Source organism: Neofelis nebulosa, chromosome 15 (genome assembly GCF_028018385.1).
Source record: "Neofelis nebulosa isolate mNeoNeb1 chromosome 15, mNeoNeb1.pri, whole genome shotgun sequence".
NCBI classification, from domain to species: Eukaryota; Metazoa; Chordata; class Mammalia; order Carnivora; family Felidae; genus Neofelis; species Neofelis nebulosa.
In genome coordinates, this window is record NC_080796.1 from 74,551,566 (window position 1) to 74,569,422 (window position 17,857).

At 58.7% G+C, this 17,857-nt stretch overlaps 2 protein-coding genes and 1 long non-coding RNA gene across 13 annotated transcripts in view; 2 read left to right on the forward strand and 1 right to left on the reverse strand.

Annotated features, from left to right (window-relative positions):
* ASH1L (ASH1 like histone lysine methyltransferase) overlaps positions 1–3,214 on the forward strand; it is a 193,199-nt gene extending 189,985 nt beyond the window's left edge. For 5 of the 8 annotated variants that reach the window (XM_058701884.1, XM_058701883.1, XM_058701887.1 and 2 more), the window contains 4 exons: positions 23–63; positions 991–1,292; positions 1,626–1,713; positions 2,049–3,214. In XM_058701884.1, coding sequence (XP_058557867.1) covers positions 23–63; positions 991–1,292; positions 1,626–1,713; positions 2,049–2,085 — 468 coding nt within the window. In that variant the 3' untranslated portion in view covers positions 2,086–3,214. Of the gene's footprint in view, positions 1–22; positions 64–990; positions 1,293–1,625 lie in introns of all 8 variants that reach the window. The other 3 variants (XM_058701885.1, XM_058701888.1, XM_058701886.1) reach the window with 2 other exon arrangements.
* A 6,302-nt stretch (positions 3,215–9,516) lies between these two features.
* On the reverse strand, positions 9,517–17,733 carry RUSC1 (RUN and SH3 domain containing 1). 4 transcript variants are annotated; one of them, XM_058700020.1, is made up of 11 exons: positions 17,602–17,733; positions 15,482–16,939; positions 14,745–15,194; positions 14,135–14,233; positions 13,911–13,987; positions 13,632–13,806; positions 13,452–13,557; positions 13,253–13,299; positions 12,193–12,742; positions 11,569–11,697; positions 9,517–10,123 (listed from the first exon to the last, which is right to left on the reverse strand). In XM_058700020.1, the coding sequence occupies exons 2-11, from the start codon at positions 16,851–16,853 to the stop codon at positions 9,955–9,957; spliced, it is 3,174 nt and encodes a 1,057-aa protein (XP_058556003.1). In that variant the 5' UTR covers positions 16,854–16,939; positions 17,602–17,733; the 3' UTR covers positions 9,517–9,954. The 4 variants fall into 4 exon arrangements, with proteins under 4 accessions (XP_058556003.1, XP_058556004.1, XP_058556005.1 ...); XM_058700021.1 differs by lacking the exon at positions 17,602–17,733 and having other exon boundaries at positions 14,829–15,194; positions 15,482–16,963; XM_058700022.1 differs by lacking the exons at positions 14,745–15,194; positions 17,602–17,733 and having other exon boundaries at positions 15,482–16,962.
* Positions 10,060–10,998, forward strand: LOC131495263 (uncharacterized). Its single transcript, XR_009253865.1, has 2 exons — positions 10,060–10,147; positions 10,469–10,998. It is a non-coding gene; the product is annotated as an uncharacterized LOC131495263 (long non-coding RNA).
* Positions 17,734–17,857: the final 124 nt, after the last annotated feature.

Here is a 17,857-nt window from a genome sequence, read left to right on the forward strand (position 1 = left end):
TACCACTTCCCTTTCTTTGCAGCCGCATTACGTCCCAGACAACTACAAGAGGAACGGAGGGCGGTGAGTCCCATGGGAACGTGAGGGGCCTGTAGGAGGCGGCCCACGGCTTGGGCAAGGGGACCGCCATCCACCCGCTCAGCCATACCTGAGGATAGGGACCCTCTGACAGGGTGACCCAGGGGAGGGCCTAGGTGACAGGAGCCACGGTCTCGTTACGGAGCTGGAGTCAGGGCAGGGAGGGAGGCTCACAAGGAACAGGAATAGAGAAGGAGAAGATTTGGGACAGAACTCTAGACAGATTCAGAAAAGTCCCTTTTCAAGGTTTCTGCGAGCTTTTCTCATTCCCCGAGGTGTTCGGTTCCTGGGACCTCAGTCAAGGGCGTGCTGTCAAGCCTCTGCAAGTGCAGGGTTTTGCCGAGCACTGTGCGCATGTGGCTCTGATTTGTCCTGGTTTTGTGCACGAGATGCTTGTTCTGGGAGAAGGGGCACCAGAGGCCTTCCTTCAGTTTCCTTTTCTGTTGAATGGGGGCCTGCCGCCCGCTGTACCGACGTCATGGCTTCCCCTGAGGGGGACGTCCTAGACTGCACATGGGGGGGGTGGGTACAGGAAAGGAAATGGCTCCGTATGAAGTCTTACTGGAGTCAGACTGTGGGCCTCACGGCGCTGGGCCAAACCTCGCTATGCTCACGACGCAGTCAGAACCAGCTAAGCAGTGTTACCAGCTCTGGTACAGTTTGTGGATTCCTTGGATTTCCTGAAAGAAGGAAATTGTATTTTATAATTAGAAAACAGATTTCAGAGAAAGGTGGTGATTTGTGCAAATAATAATAAAGTCACAGCCAGCGCCAAGACTCCAAGAGCTAGACTCAGGGTCTGAAGCCACCTGAGGTGCCTCCCCACCGCCCCACCCCCGCCTCCCCTCCGCTCCCCTTCCCTCCCCAGTGCCCTCCTCAGCCTTAGTCTAAATTCCCACCTCTGCCTCACAGGTCCTCCTGGAAGTCTGAGCGCCCAAAGCCGCCCCTGAAAGACCTGGGCCAGGAGGACGATGCTCTGCCCTTGATTGAAGAGGTCCTGGCCAGCCAGGAGCAAGCCGCTGAGGAGATGCCCGGCCTGGAGGAGCCGGAGCGGGAGGGGGCCGCCGCAGAAGCGTGCGAAGGCGAGAAGAAGGCGGAGGAGAGCAGCCCGGAGCCGGCGCCTGCCTGTACCCCGGAGGAGCGACGGCACAGCCAGCGGGAACGACTCAACCAGATCTTGCTCAATCTCCTGGACAAAATCCCCGGAAAAAACGGTAAGAAGAGTCAGGCTCATGTCTCGGGTTTAAGAGAAAGGGGAAATGAGTGCGGAAAGAATGGGAAAGAATAGCTTACGATTACTTGCCCGGAATGGAAAGTATCCTGTGAAAACCTCGCGGTTCTTTTGCGGGCCCGCATCCTGTTGCATGTCGGGAATGGATCTGCGGGTGTGGAGACGGTGCCCCGGAGAACTTCCCTCCCAAGCAAGGCCCGACGCGTTCACAGGCTGGAAAAGGAGTCCCTGGGCTCCAGTGCCCTCCCTCCAGCTCAGATGTGGAGGGAGGCGTGGGGGGCGGGGATTCGATGAGCCTCCTTGGTTCTGTTTTCAGCCATCGACGTGACCTACCTGCTGGAGGAAGGATCCGGCAGGAAGCTCCGAAGACGCACTTTGTTCATCCCAGAGAGCAGCTTCCGGAAGTGAGCCTCAGAGGAGGAGGTCAGGCATCCGCCGTCAGTGGAGCTAACAGTCCTGCCTCTTGTTCCGAGTGTAGACAGGGGTGGGAAGGGGCCGTGTCATTGGCATCAGGTACTTAATAAACCTTGGAGCTAGTGGAGGGGGAGAGGAAGGCGCCTGTATAAACACTCCCGTTTAACTTGTTTTCCTCTCCATTGCTTCGCCCTGAGGGTTCGAGATGGGAGGAGGACAGCGCACACTGGGAGCGGCCGTGGGGGTGGCCAGAGTCTTGGTACTTTTATAGCACTCGCCTCTCCCTCCAGCTTGGGTCTCTCTGTGTCATCCTCTGACCCCACAGGCACTGCTGCGAAGCTGCTTCCTGTCCCCAGGTGTAACTCCCCGTCGGCGGGAGGGGGTCCCTACCCGCCCCGGGCGTCCGTTCTCTGTGGGCTCCAGGAGCTACCCTAGAGACCTACAACAGAAACAGCTGCTGGGGCCTCTTTCCAGATGGATCCTTGACTGGGAAAGTTTCCTCGTCCAATCAGGTCCAAGTAAAACGTGAATTGACAGGTCAAAGCACTTGTATCTGCGGCCCTTTTCCCTCCCTCTCCCCCCCCAGAATGTAACCACGGACTAGGGAAGGCCCCCATGGGGTCAGCAGGGCACAGAACTCATTGTAATGATTTTTGTTTTAACTTCATAACCTGCCCAACCTATCTTTTTCTAACGAGAAGGCCAGGCCCCCCGCCAGCGCCTCACCTGTGCCGTTCACGCGCTGTGGCTCTCGGGCGTCTGCTGTGCCGCGAACGGACATTCGTCTCAGAATAGCCTCGTTGTAAAACCTCCGTACACGTGGACCCTAAACCGCCCCCCCAAAGTCACTACACAGACTGTTGAGCAGTGTTCGCCTAGCAGAGTATTTGTTGTGAGTGTACATTATCGATTGAAAACACTACTCCTGTTTTCCTCATTGTACAGTTTTCAGTGTCCACCTCTTAGAGACCGTGCTTGCCCACCCGCCGGCCTGGGTCCTCCACCCTCCTGATGACAGCACAGGGGGGAGGGCACGGGCGTCTGCTTCCTTCCCAATCTCTTGGCCAGAACTTCCCAGACAATACTGTCTCTTTAAAAATGAAATTTAAAAAGCTTTGCTTTGTTATCTTCTCAGACATACATATGCATATACGTTTTAGATGTTCTTATAAGAGAAAAGATGGTTTTTAAATGTGCCAAGTTGTGTGTGTATATATATATGTATGTATGTATGTATATATATATATATATATATCTGCCGCGTGACTAGGAAGCAATACAGTAGTAACCCCATCCCATTACTTTTCTCCAGTCCCGGACCAACGCTGTCCTAGCTGCACATCTCCCCCGATGACGACGCTCTGACTTGTTTAGGTAGAAACATGGACACCTTCCATTCCATTCAATCTTTTTTTCTTTTTCTCCTTTCTGTGTCAATCTTGAGGAAAAAAAAAAAACAAAAACAGAAAAAAAAAAAAAAACAAAACAAAAGAGACAGGGGAAGCCAAAGATCCCCTTGAGCAGAGAAAAAGCAGAATAAATATTTTATTAAAGAAAAAAGAGAATTAAGAAACTAGTTTGGAGTATTTTCTTACTGTAGAGAGGCACTGTACGTTACGACAAGACCTGGGTGTGAGGTACTCACGTGTAGAGCTGGGAACGTCGCATGTCCAAGGCCCGGTTTAGTGGCTTCCTTTGGTTTTCGTTGCAGGGAGCTGGGTGGGAGGGAGGTGGGAAATAGGGGCACTTTGGGGTGGGGGGGGGGTCTCCTTTTAGTCAAAAGCAGGAAAATGACAAGAAAGAGATTAAAATTCAATATTTCCTTGAATAGTGTTAAACACTAAAATTTTAAAAAAGACGAAAAAAGAAAAAAACTTTGTAAAATGTGAGAACAGAAGCAAAAGACACTACGCTCTGTCATTTTATCTTTCTTTTGTTGAAAGACTAAAAACTGAAATGTTTTTTAGACAATCAAATGTTAGGTAAGTGCAAAAACTTGTTTTTTCTTACTGGTGTAGAAATTAATGCCTTTTTTTATTTTTCGGTTATTTTATAATAATGAAATAAAAAGAACCCCCTAGCTGCCAGGCGGGTTTTGGTGTTTGAAATGCGGGGCAACGCACTACATCGCTGCGAATAGATCCAGAGTTAGTCTGCATGTCTGTAGGCCGTGTGATTGCGGAAAATATAAATGCTGCTAATATATTTCCTTTTTACAAAAGCATATCTAAATAGATGATTGTTTTGATGTTAATCTTTGTAAATTATGTATTACCAATTTTAACATTGGATGTAATTGCAGAAAAAGCTTGCATCTCAATCCTTGAAAGTCTAGTATTAAATGGAAAAAACTTTTCCTAACAACAGAGTGGTGAGCGTGCCATTCTTTCCCTCTTCCCTATCCTCATCTATCTTCCAGGATCTTCTCCTGCCTGTTTCCAAAGAGGTCTTTTTCACACCGCAGCACCAGCATCCTGGGCCCCCTAGGAGCGCGCTCACCGGTGCCGACTCCTAGGTGAAGCCGTTTCCTCAACACTGGGATCTTTTCGGTCTGAGCCCAGCCCAACCAATCAACAGAACGATCGTTTCCCCTTCTGTCCTTGCACACATGCACGCGCACACACATGGCCTCGTTTGATACCGCCTCCAAGGCTGGCGACAGTAACTTCAGGCCACCGTGCTAGACCGTGTCATCAGAAGCAGTCGACGTGTACACATTTATTAATCTTCACAATGGCCCTTTCAGGTCGGTACCAAAACCCAACCTCCCACATGAGGGACTTAAAGCAACAGGTTAGTGATAGTAACTTGCCCAGGGCCATCCAGCTAGTTAGACCAATGACCCTCGTGACAGCTCTGTAGTTCCTACTCCCATTTCGTAGACATGAAAACGGAGTCTCAGCAGCTTGCCAGAGATCACCTGGTACCTAGTGTTGGGCTCGGAATTCCAAAATCTTCATGTTTATCTCCAAATAGAAAGGTGTCCAATAGCCGAGTGTGACCCTACTAATGAGGAGGATAAATCCACTCCGGCCAACGACGGAAACACCTGACAAAATGTCATCCCAGACCTAGGTCACCACTGAGGCTCGAAGTCCCGAAGCATCAAGACCTTTGGCTGCATTCCCAGGATGCAAGGGTAGTTCAATATTTGCAAATCGATCAACGTGATACAGTACGTCCACAAGAGAACGTATAAGAACCACGTGATAATTTCCATAGACACAGAAAGAGCATTTGACAAAGTACCATTTAATCCATTCATGATTAAAAACCCTCAACAAAGTAGGTTTAAAGGCAACATACCTCAACCTAATAAAGGCTGTATGTGAAAAACGCATAGTAGACATCCTACTCGATGGTGAAAAAGTGAGAGCCTTTCCTCTAAAGATCAGGGACAGGATAAGGATGTGCACTCTTTACCACTTTTATTCAACATAGTACTGGAAGTCCTAGCCACAGCAATCAGACAAGAAAAAGCAATCAAGGCATCCGAGTTGATGAGAAAACAGGAACACACACTATTTGCAGATGACATTATACTATTATATAGAACACCTGAGAGACCACCAAAAAACCACTAGAACCGATAAATGATTTTGGTAAGGTTACAGGATACAAAATCAATGTGCAGAAATACATTGCATTTCTACACACTAATAATAAGGCAGCAGAAAGATTAATAATCCCCCCCCCCCAAAAAAAACAAAAACAAAACCTAGGAATAAACAGAAGGAGGTGAAAGACCTGTACTCTGAAAACTACAGAACACTGATGAAAGGAATTGCAGAGGACATGAACAAATGGAAAGATTCCACGCTCATGGACAGGAAGAATAAATATTGTTGAAATGTCTGGACTACTCAAAGCAATCCATGGATTTAATGCAATCCCTACCGAAATACCACCAGCATTTTGCACAAAACTAAAATAATCCCAAAATTTGCATGGAACCACAAAAGACTCTGAATGGCCAAAGTAACCTTGAAAAAGAAAAGCAAAACTGGAGGTACCCCAATTTTAGATTTCAAGGTGTGCTACAAAGCTATAGGAAAACAATGTGCCCAAAGCAGACACAGATCAGCGGAACAGACAGCCCAGAAATAAACCTACCATCATATGATCAATTTAATCTTCGACAAAGGAGGCAAGAATATACAATGGGGGGGGGGGGGGGAGGGAAGACAGCCTTGGGGCACCTGGGTGGCTCAGTCGTTTAAGCGTCCAACTTTGATTTCCACTCAGGTCATGATCTGTGAGTTTGAACCCCGCATCAGGTTCTGTTCTGACAGCGCAGATCATGCTTGGGATTTTTCTCTCTCTCTGCCTCTTCCTTGCTCATGCTCTCTCCCTCTCATTCTCTTTCTCTTTCTCTCAAAGTTAAAAAAAAATTAGAGCCCCTTTAACAAAGACGTTGGGAAAGCTGGATAGCCACATGCAAAAAATGAAAACGACCACTTTCTTACAGCATATACAAAAATAAACTCAAAATGGATTAAGGACCTAAATGTGACACCTGAAACCATAAAAATCCTAGAAGAGAGTACAGGCAGTCATTTCTCTGACACTGGCCATAGGAACGTCTCCTGAGGCAAGGGAGACAAAAGCAAAAGTAAACTATTAAGACTACATCAAAATAAAAAACCTTCTGCATATCAAAGGAAACAACAAAACTGGGGCTCCTGGCTGGCCCAGTTGGGAGAGCATGTGACTCTTGATCTCGGGGGTTCTGAGTCCCACATAGGGTGTAGAGATTACTTAAAATCTTTAGGGGCGCCTGGGTGGCTCAGTCGGTTGAGCGTCGCACTTCAGCCTCCCCCGCCCCCGGTCATGATCTCACAGTTTATAGGTTCGAGCACCATGTCTAGCTTTGCGCTGACAGTGTGGAGCCTGCTTTGGATCTTCTGTCCCCCTCTCTGCCCCTCCCTGACTTGCGCACGCACTTTCTTTCTTTCTCTCTCAAAAATAAACATTAAAAATAAATGATTAAAAAAATAAAACTAAGACATTCTCCTGAATGGGAGAAGATACTTGCAAATGATATATCCAATAAAGGGTTAGTATGCAAAATATATAATGAACTTCTACAACTCAACATAAAAAAAAATCAAAAATAGGCGTAAGACATGAATAGACATTTCTCCGAAGAAGACATCCAGATGCCCAACAGACACATGAAAAGACGCTCAACATCACTCATCAGGGAAATGCAAATCAAAACCCCAATGAGGTATCACCTCACACCTGTCAGAGTGGTTAAAATAAAAAACACAAGAAACCGCCATGGAGAAAAAGGAACCCTCGTGTACTGTTGGTGGTAATGCAAACTGGTGCAGCCACTGTGGAAGATGGTGGGCACCTGGATGGCTCAGTTGGTTAAGTATCTGACTTCAGCTCAGGCCATAATCTCATGGTTTGTGAGTCTGAGCCCCAAGTCGGGCTCTACACTGTGTTAACGTCACAGAGCCTGCTTCAGAGTCTGGGTCCCCCTCTGCCCCTCCCCCGCTCACTCTCCCAAATATAAATGAATAGACATTAAAAAAAAAAAAAAAAATAGAATTACCATATGACCCAGTAATTCCTGTACTGGGTATTTACCCAAAGAATACAAACACACTTATTCGAAACGATACATGCACCCCTATGGTTTGGGGGGGCTTAAGATTTTTTTAGGTAATCTCTATATCCAACGTGGGGCTCAAACCCAGAGCTCCGAGATCAAGAGTCACATGCTCCACTGACCCAGCGGGCCAGGGCCCCCCACCCCTATGTTTATTGCAGCATTATTTACAGTAGCCATATTATGGAAGCAGCCCAAGTGTCCCTTGAGAGATGAATGGATAAAGAAGAAGTCGTATACACATACATTGGAACATTACTCAGCCACAAAAAAGAATGAAGTCTTGTCATCTACAACAACATGGATGGGTCTAGAGGGTATTATGCTAATCGAAATAAGCCAGAGAAAGGTAAATACCATATGGTTTCACTCATATGTGGAATTTAAAAAACAAAGGAAAAGAAAAAAAAGACAAACCTGAAAACAGACTCTTAGAGAGAACACACTGGTGGCCACCAGAAGGGAGGTGGGTGGGGGATGGGTAAATGGGTGACAGGGATTCAGAGTCCACTTAACATGATGAGCCCTGAGTAATGCACAGAATTACTGAATCACTATATTGTACATCTAAAACTAATATAGCAAAGTATGTTACCTGTGTTGGAATTATGACTTTCAATTCATTACTTTTTAAAAAAAGAGATGATCGCGAAGAGCTCGGCGTCTGTCAGCTCCCAGGAGGACGAGAGGCTGTCCTGTTGTCAGGCAACAGGATGCAGTCTCATCACGATGCAAAGGCAGCACGTTGGCAGTTTTTCTTAAACTTTGTACCCTTCATTACTTTTTAGCCTTTGGTACCTACTACAGCTGTTCTAGGTAATATGGAATAGTGCAGGGGGCGCCTGCGTGGCTCAGTCGGTTGAGCGTCTGACTTCAGCTCAGGTCACGATCTCACGGACCGTGACTTCGAGCCCCGCGTCGGGCTCTGGGCTGACGGCTCAGAGCCTGGAGCCTGCTTCCGGTTCTGTGTCTCCCTCTCTCTCTGCCCCTCCCCCGTTCATGCTCTGTCGCTCTGTCTCAAAAATAAATAAACGTTAAAAAAAAATTTTTTTTTTTAAATGGAATAGTGCAAAGCTAATTCCGTATCAACATTTGGTCTGTTTCATGATGTCCTTCAAGGAGGTCTGTTACTCTTACTGCCTACACAAGCCTGAGACCCATTAGGCTGTGACCACAGATATCACCATATCTCAGCAATATCGTTTGAGGACACTTCCCAGTTGTTAGAGTTACGCACTGTAACACCTAGCACATGGGGACAGGAGTCAGAAGGACAGGGCAGGTGGGGTCCTGGAACATGACAGCTCCGTGGCATACCCAGGAACGGTGGGTCACTGAGCAGACCTCCCCGTGGGAAATACTGGTCACAAAGCCAAAGTCACAGTAGTCTTCCACAAGTACTGCTTAAGTTCAAACGCCAGAGGAGGAGAAAGCAGTTGGAGAGCCTCCGTGAAGGAGCGCTGCCCTAAGTCTGCAGCTGGCGGGTCCCAGCGGCTCTCAGAATCCGGTGTGAGTGAACGCCACGCTAGAGCACACCTGAAATGCAAACTCAGGCCTGAAATTGGGAGGGTAGCGACACTGGGAGGGCAGCCAGACACAAAACGAAATCAGAGCAAGATTAGTGACACAAGCCGGCCAGGAACGGGGAGCAGGAAGTCAGGAAACAGCAAAAGTGTAAGGTGTCAGGCTCCACGCCACCCTCTCCCTGCGCCAGCCTGTCATCCCCTTGACCTTCCTGCCCCAAGGTAAAGGAAAACGTCAGCATCTTTTGCTCTCCTGGTTCTGTTTCCCCTAGGTGTCCTGTCCTCTAACTTCCTGGTGACGCTCCCCACGGAGTAACAGACAACCCCTTATTGTGCTGTCTGAACCTCTGTCACCGCAGAGTGGGCGCATTACCTGGAAGGGCGTCCCTCCCTGCAACCCGCTAATCCTGCCCAGCACCTCGGTCGGGGTCGTGGGAGCACAGTCGGGAAGCCCAGGCCTCCCCACCCGCCTTGGTCCCTTCGGGCTCCTAAGACACGCAGTCAGGCCTCCACCGAGGAGCACCTGTGAGGTTCTGCACCAATCGGCCGCTTCTCCACAGCGCGGGGAGCAGTGAGGACCCAGGGCCGGCAGGAGGGGGCCTCTCCCCGACCCGCAGCCTCTGCCCTGGAGCCAGTGACACACACACAAGTTCAGCGCCCACACTTTATTGGGACAAAGGAGGGGCGGGCGGACCGGCACCACGGGCCCACCCAGCAGGGGGGTCGGGAGCACAGAATAAATACAAGCAACGTGGGCGCTGCGGGGTGTCCATGCGCAGGAAAGAGACCAGGCCCTTCCAGTGTGGGGACGGTCCGCTCGCAGACGACGAAGGCAGAGGTGCGGCTGGGAAGGGAAACGGTTCCTTACGCAGGTGGGAAGAGGAGGGAGGTGGAGGGAAATTCCTTTCGTACTTAGAAGACGAGCAGGTTTCAGGGAGGATGGAGAGCGGATCTCACATCGGCAGACACGGACGCGGGGGGGTCGGGGGGGGGGGCGACAGGTCATATTGCAGACAGGCCAATGCTTCTGCGGCGCCTGCACAGGTCACCGTTCCCGGGGGGGCGACGCAGCCGGAAAGGCCCTCGGCCTAGAGGACCAGAGACGTGTACCCCACGGGCACCAGCCCCTCGGCGCCATCGCGCCCACAGCGGAGCCAGTCCTCGTCCACGGTGCCCAGGACTCGCAGCACCTCCCCGCGCCGGAAGCTCAGCTGACCGGGTCCCGCGGCCGTGTGGTCACAGAGCGCGCGCACTGCCCTGCGGACCGGAGGGACAGGCCAGGTGAGGCTCCGGGAGAGGCGTGGGGACCGACTGCCCGGCCTCCCCACCAGTCCCCCCCTCAGGACCAGTTCCTCCTCCTAGGCCCCCTCGGTTGCAAACACACCCCCTTGCTCTCCCCCACCCTGGGGGGGGGGGGGGGGGTCTCCTGCCAGAATGTGCAGCGTCCTGACCCCACATCCAATCGTCCCCACCCCCCGAAAAACTTGTTTGGCGCCTGTATCTCCTTCACTCCATCTGCCCTCCTCTTGGACGCCACTGCAGTCCTCACTCCTGGGCCCCAGGGCAGGGTCTGCTCACCTCTCCCTGCCCCCGTCCCCCCAGGCTGCCTCCCAGGGCCTCAAGGATGGAGTCCGGGTTCCTCCCACCCACTGAGGCCTCAGGCATCTCGCTGCTGCCATCACCCTGGTACCCCCTACACAGCTGCGCCCCCAGACCTGGCCCCGAGGGACTCAGTCCTCCCCTCCCAGAGCATCCACCACACGGGACTGCGCGTTCCTGCACCGGGGTCCTCCCTGGGCCACAAGCTCCGTGAGGGCACGGACTCCAGTGCCCGTGCCTTCGCGTTCCCTCCCAGAGCATAACGCCCGGCTCGTAAGAAGGACTTGAAAAGAATCGTTGAGCGAAGGAAAAGCCAAGAAACTGAATTCAGGGGCGCCTAGTGGCGCAGTCGGTAAAGCGGCTGACTCTGGATTTCCACTTAAGTCACGATCTCACGATTCATGGGTTCAAGCCCCATATGGGGCTCTGTGCTGACGGTGCGGAGCCTGCTTGGGATTCTCTCTCTCTCTGTCCCTCCCCTGCACTCGCGCTCGCTCTCCCTCAAAATAAATAAGCTTAAAAAAAGAAAAGAAGGGGCGCCTGGGTGGCGCAGTCGGTTAAGCGTCCGACTTCAGCCAGGTCACGATCTCGCGGTCCGTGAGTTCGAGCCCCGCGTCAGGCTCTGGGCTGATGGCTCGGAGCCCGGAGCCTGTTTCCGATTCTGTGTCTCCCTCTCTCTCTGCCCCTCCCCCGTTCATGCTCTGTCTCTCTCTGTCCCAAAAATAAATAAAAAATGTTAAAAAAAAAAATTTAAAAAAAAAAAAAAAAAAAAAAGAAAAGAAAAGAAACCTAATTAGGTGCACTGAGACAACCAGGCTGAGGCCAGACTCCGGAGTAGAAGCAGGTCTGAACCTGAAAAACCCTCAGGGAAGCATGACCCCTCAGAGGACAGCAGCAAGTGACCTGTCCCAGGCACCCGCCGGGCACCACAGGCCTCACACACTTAGGCTTAGTCTTCCTAAGACCATCGCCAACGGACGAGAGAGAAACGGGCTGAGAGGCAGCAGGGTCACACTGGTCACCAGCTGACCTCGTGGCCCCAGGCCTCTGCGCCACGACCGCCGTGACCCCCACTCTCCCCAAGCAGAAGCCGCCCTCCTGACCTGTGGGTCTGCGGGGCGCTCGGGGCTGCGGCCTCAGGCTCCTCGGGGGAAGACAGAGTCTCGGGAGGTGGCGCCCGCCTCACCAGAGCCAACACGCTCACTGTCGGCGGCAGCCAGCTGGACGGTCTCCTGGACGAAGGACACAGGGTCACAGGGGTCACCGGGCATCCAGAAAAAGAACCCAAGAACCCGGGGTTTGGGAGGAGGGAAGACGTGGGGGGGGGGGGGCGCCTGACTCAAAACAGGTCAGGGACGGGTCACTGCTGGGAGCACGGAGGCAGCTGCAGGACACAGGCACCCGCACGGTGATCGGTGATCAGCGGGGGGGGGGCGCCCACCAAGGTCACCGATGCCCCGGAAGGGGCCTCTGGGACCAGCGGGCTCAGGGAGGCCCCGAGGCTCACTGGACAGGCCGAGGCCACCGTGGCCAAACCCCAGGGCAAGAGCACAGAGGGCACCTGCGGGGCTTGCAGGGCGGGCCTAACGGGAACCACCTGCCGCTCGGGCCCTAGGGAGACAAGCCAGCCAACCTCTGGCACAAACGGTCTCTATAGTTTCCAACTGGGATGGCTGGGGGCTCTGAGAAGGGGCCAGAGTCCTGGAGGGGCCCGGCTACCCCATTACCTGGACTTCAAGGCTCCACCGTCGGCTTCTGTGACGCCCCCCGGCGCCCCAAACAGTCTCCCCAGCCACACGCCTCTGCCTGGTGCCGCTTCCTCCGCGGGCAGGGGCCCGTCCTGGGCGCCTTCGGCGGTGCCGGAGGGACGCCAGGACCTCCACCGGGGGAGAGGGAAGCCCTCGCCGCTCCCGGACGCGTAGACCCGGGAGGCCTGGGTCAGCTGCTCCCACCAGCCGCCGGGTGCGGGGGGGCTCGCGGGAGCTGAAGGGCCTGGAGGCGTCTCCCCGGAAGCCCCCCGAAGGCTCTGGGCCAGCCGCCCCCCCCAGTGCAGCACAGCCCGCACGGTGTGCTGCAGGGCCGGAGGCGAGCCCGGGGCGGGGGCGGTGGGAGGCGGGCCCAGGGGCAGGTGGTGGTGGTGTTCGAAGAGCAGGTCCAGGTGGAAAGTGAGCACGGACAGCGGCTGCAGCAGCAGGAGCAGCTCGGTGGTCAGCGCGGGGCAGCCGCCGCGGGCCAAGGAGAAGAAGCCGGTGGGCAGATACAGGAGGGACAGCAGGCCTGGGGACGTGCAGGCTGCCGTCGGGCCCCGGTCCGGCCTCCGTCCACGCTGGGGGCACAGAGCCCACGCGCCCCTGCCCCGGCGGAACCCGGGCCCGCGGAACAAGGGTGGCACATAACTCGCACGAGGGAAAGGGGGCCTTGAAGGCCGAGGGAGCAACCCGGAGCCTCAGGGAAGGAGGACGCCGCGAGGGATGAAGATGAGCAGGCCTCCTGGGGTAAAGACGACCCAAAGAGGGCCGTGGGGCAGGAAGGATGGGGAAGAAGACTGCCCCGGGGCCCGGGGAGAGCCCCAGACCTGGAGGCCGGGGAAGAAGGCAGAGGCCTGCTAACCAAGCTTCTGGAGGTGTCGGTGAGGACTTGGGTCTCTCCTGTTATGGGCGACGGGAAGCACTGAAAGCCTGAAGCGGCAGGGTAATCAAAGTCGCGCCTGGGGCCAAAGTCACTCTGACGTCAGTGGGACCGACAGGAGAGGTGCCCGCCCCCCCTCCCCGCGGCTCAGGGCCTGACCTGCGTCTTCCTGGAGGCTGGAAAACCACAGCTCCAACTGCTTCGTGCTGGGGGTGGCAGGAAAAACGGAGTCCGGGATGAGAGATGAGCTTCGCAGAGGCGACAGCCCTCTCTGGGAACCAGAGCACCGCTGCGTCCCACCAGTGCACCCGCGAGGTCCCCGGGGCTGGGAGGAGCGCCAGAAAACAGGGCCACTCACTTGAGGAGGCCCAGGATGAAGGCGTGGAAGCGGCTGCGGCTGCTGCTCAGCGGGGCCAGACGGCTGACCTGGCTGTACAGGGTCCCCAGCGAGCGGGTGCCGGAGCCTGCGGACGCCGCGTTATCAGCCGGGCCCAGGCCTGCGCGCGCCCCCGCCCCGCCCCGCCCGGGCCCGCCCCACCTGGCTTCACCGACGCCTCCACCACGCTCCAGGGGCTGCTCCGGCGCTGCCCGGTGATGAGGTCCTTCCGGAAAGGCTTCAGCCCGTCGGCCACCAGGGCGTGGAGGGCCGGGCAGAGGGTGGTCAGCACCAGGTGCCCCACGTCTGGGCTCAGCCGGCTGTCCCCCAGCTGCGCCTGGGGGCGGGCACAACGCGGCACGTCGGCCTCCCTGCAAACCGCGCGTGCGGGCCCCGGGGGTCCCCTCTCGCCCCCGCTGCCTCCCCCACAGACACCTTCACCTTCTGAACCAAGTTCCGGGCGGCCCCAAAATGCGAGATGATCTTATCCACCGAGACGCTGACGGCTATCAGGAGCCCTAAGAGGGCCGGGCAGGGAGGTCGGTGCCCGCGCTCACCCGAGGGCCCCGCAGACCCTCGGTTCGCGCACCGTGACCCCGGGGGCCGGGCGTCCACACCAGCCGCAGCCGACTCGGCAGCCGGGGTCAAGAGTCCGAGCGTCCTACCTTTCTTCTGCTCCTGCAGCTGGCCGGCCCCACCCTGGGTTTCTGCCATCCACCGTCGCTGGGCCCCGGGGGCGCCGGCGAACGACCAGGAGCTCCGGGCTGGGGTGAAGGAAGAACGCGGCGGCGTGACCCGAGGGTGACCCGAGGACGCCGGGCCGGCGCACAGGTCGCCCGCAGGCCGCAAGGGGGCAGGGCCGGGGGCAGGGCCAGGCGCAGCGCCCCCCCCCCCCGCCCCGCCCCGCGCGCGCCGCCCGCACCCGCGCCCACCTCCGCCCCGAAGGCCCCGGGCGGGACTGCGCGCTCCCCGCCGGCCGGACGCGTGTAGGGAGGGCAGCCCGGGGAGCACGTGGGGGGCCTGGGCCAATGGACGGACAGACAGACCGACCTCCGGGAGTGGGAGGAGACGCAGCGGGAGGGGCGGCCGGGGATCGGGAGGCTGGGAGGCGCGGGCGGGGCCCACCGGGTCCCGAGCCAGCCTCTCTCCCACCCCCCGAGCGAGGCGCGGCCAGCACACCCCCCCCCCACGCCCCGGTGCGCGGGGGGCGTGACCCGAGGCCCGTCGCCCGGCGCTAGCTGGGACGCCCTCGGCCCGCGCCCCCCACGCCCGGACCTCGAGGCCCAGGGCCCAGCCCCGCGGCAGGCGGGCAGGCGGGCGGGCGGGCGCGGGGGGCGGGCGGGCCCGGGTCCGTCTTACGTAGCCTGGGCGGAGGCGGCGGGCTCCTGGTCCGGCCGGGGGCCTTCGGCGGGCGCGGCGGCGGTGGCAGCGGGGGGGCGGGCACCTGGCGGGGCGGGGGGGCCGCGGCGGGGAAGGTGCTGCTTCTGGGAAAGAGCGGGGACAGCAGCAGTGCCAGCTCGGGGCTGGCCAGGCAGGGTAGGGCCCCCCGGGCCGGGGGCGAGTGCGCGCCCACCGGGGACAGGCGCACGGGCAGCAGCCGCAGTCCCGCGCGGGGCGGGCCGGCCCGAGGCGGGGTTCCCACCGCGCCCGCGCCTTCCAGCAGGGGGCGCGCGTCGGCCGCGGCCCGGGGGGCGGGCGGCGGCGGCGGCGGCGGGGGGGCACCGGCTGCAGCGGGGGGCGGGGCGGGGCGGCGGGGGCGGGGCGGCAGCCAGGCGGGGCGGGCGGAGAAAGAGGGAGCAGAGAGTTAGTGCCGCGGCCCGGCGGCGCCCCCCAGGGTCCCCTCCCGGAGCGCTCGCCGCCGGCGGCCGGGGGGGGGGGGGAGGCGGTCTGCGGGAGGGGGGCGGCGGGCGGCACCCACGGAGGGGGCGGGCCGGAGGCGGGGGCGGGGCCGCAGCCCGGCCCCCACCCCCACCCGCCCCGCCTCCGCCCCGCGCTTCCCCGCGGCCGCTTACCCGCACGGCCGGCCTGCGCGCCCGGCTCCTCGGGCTCCCGGGCGGCCGGGGCCTGCTCTCCAGCCGCGGGGCTGCCCGGCCTGCCCTCCTCGGGCGGCCGCTCGGCGATGGGCTGCAGCCCGGGCCGGTTCTTCCTCCTCCGCGGCGGGACGGGCGGGGGCGGGGGCCGGGACGGCACTAGGGCCCAGCCAGCCGGGGGGTCGCGGGGCGGCAGCGGCGGGGGCGGGGCGCGGCTCCGGGACCGCAGCTCCTTGAAGGTGGTGACCTCCCGCGGCGGCGCCGGGGAGCCGCCCAGGGAGCCGCTGGGGGGCAGCTCGCTGTCGGGCGAGAAGACTATGAGCCAGTCGCTGCGGTCCTTCTTGACCTGCGGCGCGAGGGGCAGCCCCGGGCCCCGCTTGCGCTTCTGGGCCAGCTCGTGGAAAGACGTGACGGTCCGGCGAGCCGCCGGCTCCTCGCTGACGTCACGCCTGCACCCCGCCTCGGCTCTCCCCGCGTCTGCTTTCCAGCCGGGGTCGGCTACCCCCGAGGCGGTTTTGCGCCCGGAGTCGAGTTGTCCGGGTTCCGTTTTCCAGCTGGAGTTACTATGCCCACTGATTTTGCAGCTAGAGTTATTGTTCTCCGCGATTCTCCAGCCGGCTTCCGCTTTCTCCGTGTCAATTTTCCAGATAGGGTTGATTTTCCAGCTGGGTTCCGTCTTCCCAGCGTCGGTTTTCCCATCATCATCATCCGCCTCTGGGAGCTCGGAGGCAGGGAGGTCCTGCTCCCCACCCTCGTCGTCTTCCTCCAGCCCCGGGGAGGGGGGCTCCAGGCAGGCGGTCAGGGCGTTGCAGTTGGAGTCCAGGCCAGGGCCCGGAGGGGAGGACGCTCCGGAGCAGGAATCGGGCGAGCAGCAGAAGCTGTCCGGGGAGCAGGCGCCAGGGCCTGCGGAAGCCAGTGGGGAGCCCTGCTCCAGGGGGGTGATGCTGGGCCGAGGGCGGACATGCTCGTCGCCAGGGAGGCCCCGCGAGTACACGGAGACGGGGGTCTCGTCAGGGCTAAGATCTGAGCAGGAGCTGAGCGAGGAGGAGCAGCCCGGGTCCGAGGGGGAGGCAGCCCCCTCTTCCTCCTGGGCCGGGTCCTGCCGGTTTTCCAAGCCTGGCCCGTGCTCCTGGCAGCAGCGGCAGGGCACGGCTGGGCTGTTGGAATTGGCATCCACCAGGGCCCCGCTGCAGGGGCCCCGGCTCTCCTTGCCCCCGGTGTCCCCTGGGGGAGGGGACGTGCTCAAGGGCCCCTCCCGTAGCTCAGGACGGCGGGACAGGTGCAGGCCCAGAGAGACATGCTGGAGGTGGATGTGGTTGAGGTTGCAAAGTAAAGCCCTCTGAGGGGACAGCATTGTGCCGCCGGCGACGGGATGGCCTCTCGACAATCAGGAGGATCGGGCCTCTCACACCCGCCTACCTGGCAACCGCAGACGCAGACCTGGAAGACAGGGACGGTGAAACCCAGCCACAGAGGGCGCGGGCCGCGGGAAGGACACCGAGGTGACTGACAGCTGCAGCAGGCATGAAAGGCGCCGGCCGCTTCGGACAATATTTAAATGAGATGCAAATGTCCACCGACTGACCGTTAGTTTCCACTGCAGTATTTGCAGGTGGAGCCGAAGGGAGCCCCCCGGGAATGGGGCGGGGAGGGTCAGAGAATGCGGCTGCGCTCTGGATCTCCGTGGAGGTGCGGGGGCTTGAAAAAGGATGGGGCCCGGAATGGAGCCCCAGATCGTCTCTGCTGCGGTCTGGCCCCCGCCCCACCCCACCCCACCCCACCGCCGCCCCTTCCCCAGCCTGCCCTTCACTCCCAGGGGAAGGGGCCTAGGGAGGCCCCGCCCAGATGCTCTGAAGCCGGGTGGGGGATGGCGCGTCTGGCCGCTCAATGCGCGAAAGGGGCAGCGTGTCGGGTCCGCGTGGCAGGTCGGCCGGCACAGAGCTCGGCGGCCTCGGTGCACCTGCGCTGGGACCCCGTGCTCGTCCATTCTCTCCGCGCTGGTCCCCATCACCCAGCCGCCGCCCCGCTCCTCCTCTAGGCAGCTTCACTGCTCCCCTCTCCCGCCCCCCCTCTCTCGCGTCCCGAGGCCGAGCCCTCCTCACCAGGGGCCTCCTCCCGCAGCCGCTGCAGCGGGCTCCTCCTCGGCTCCCAAGGTCCCCGCCGGACCGCACAGACTGGAAGGAGGGGGGGGGGGGGGTGGTGGCGCTGGGACAACCCGCCGGCGCTGCGCAGCCGCGCCCCTTCACGCATGGGCGTGGCATGGCTCAGACCCAGCCCCCAGCGCCTGACGTCGCGCCTGTGTCACCCACCGAGGCCCAGCGTGCAGCTTTCGAGGTCTTAGGCTTTCGGTCCTCAGGG

Bases quoted from the DNA above. Each gene is read 5' to 3' on its own strand.
- RUSC1 (XM_058700020.1), bottom strand. From the start codon at position 16,853: ATGCTGTCCCCTCAGAGGGCTTTACTTTGCAACCTCAACCACATCCAC. The intron at 13,558-13,631 runs GTGGGGCGGGCC...CGGCGTCCGCAG, and splicing joins GGAGGCGTCGGTGAAGCCAG to GCTCCGGCACCCGCTCGCTG. The intron at 10,124-11,568 runs GTCAGGAGGGCG...TCCGGTCCGCAG, and splicing joins AGCGCCCCGCAGACCCACAG to GGCAGTGCGCGCGCTCTGTG.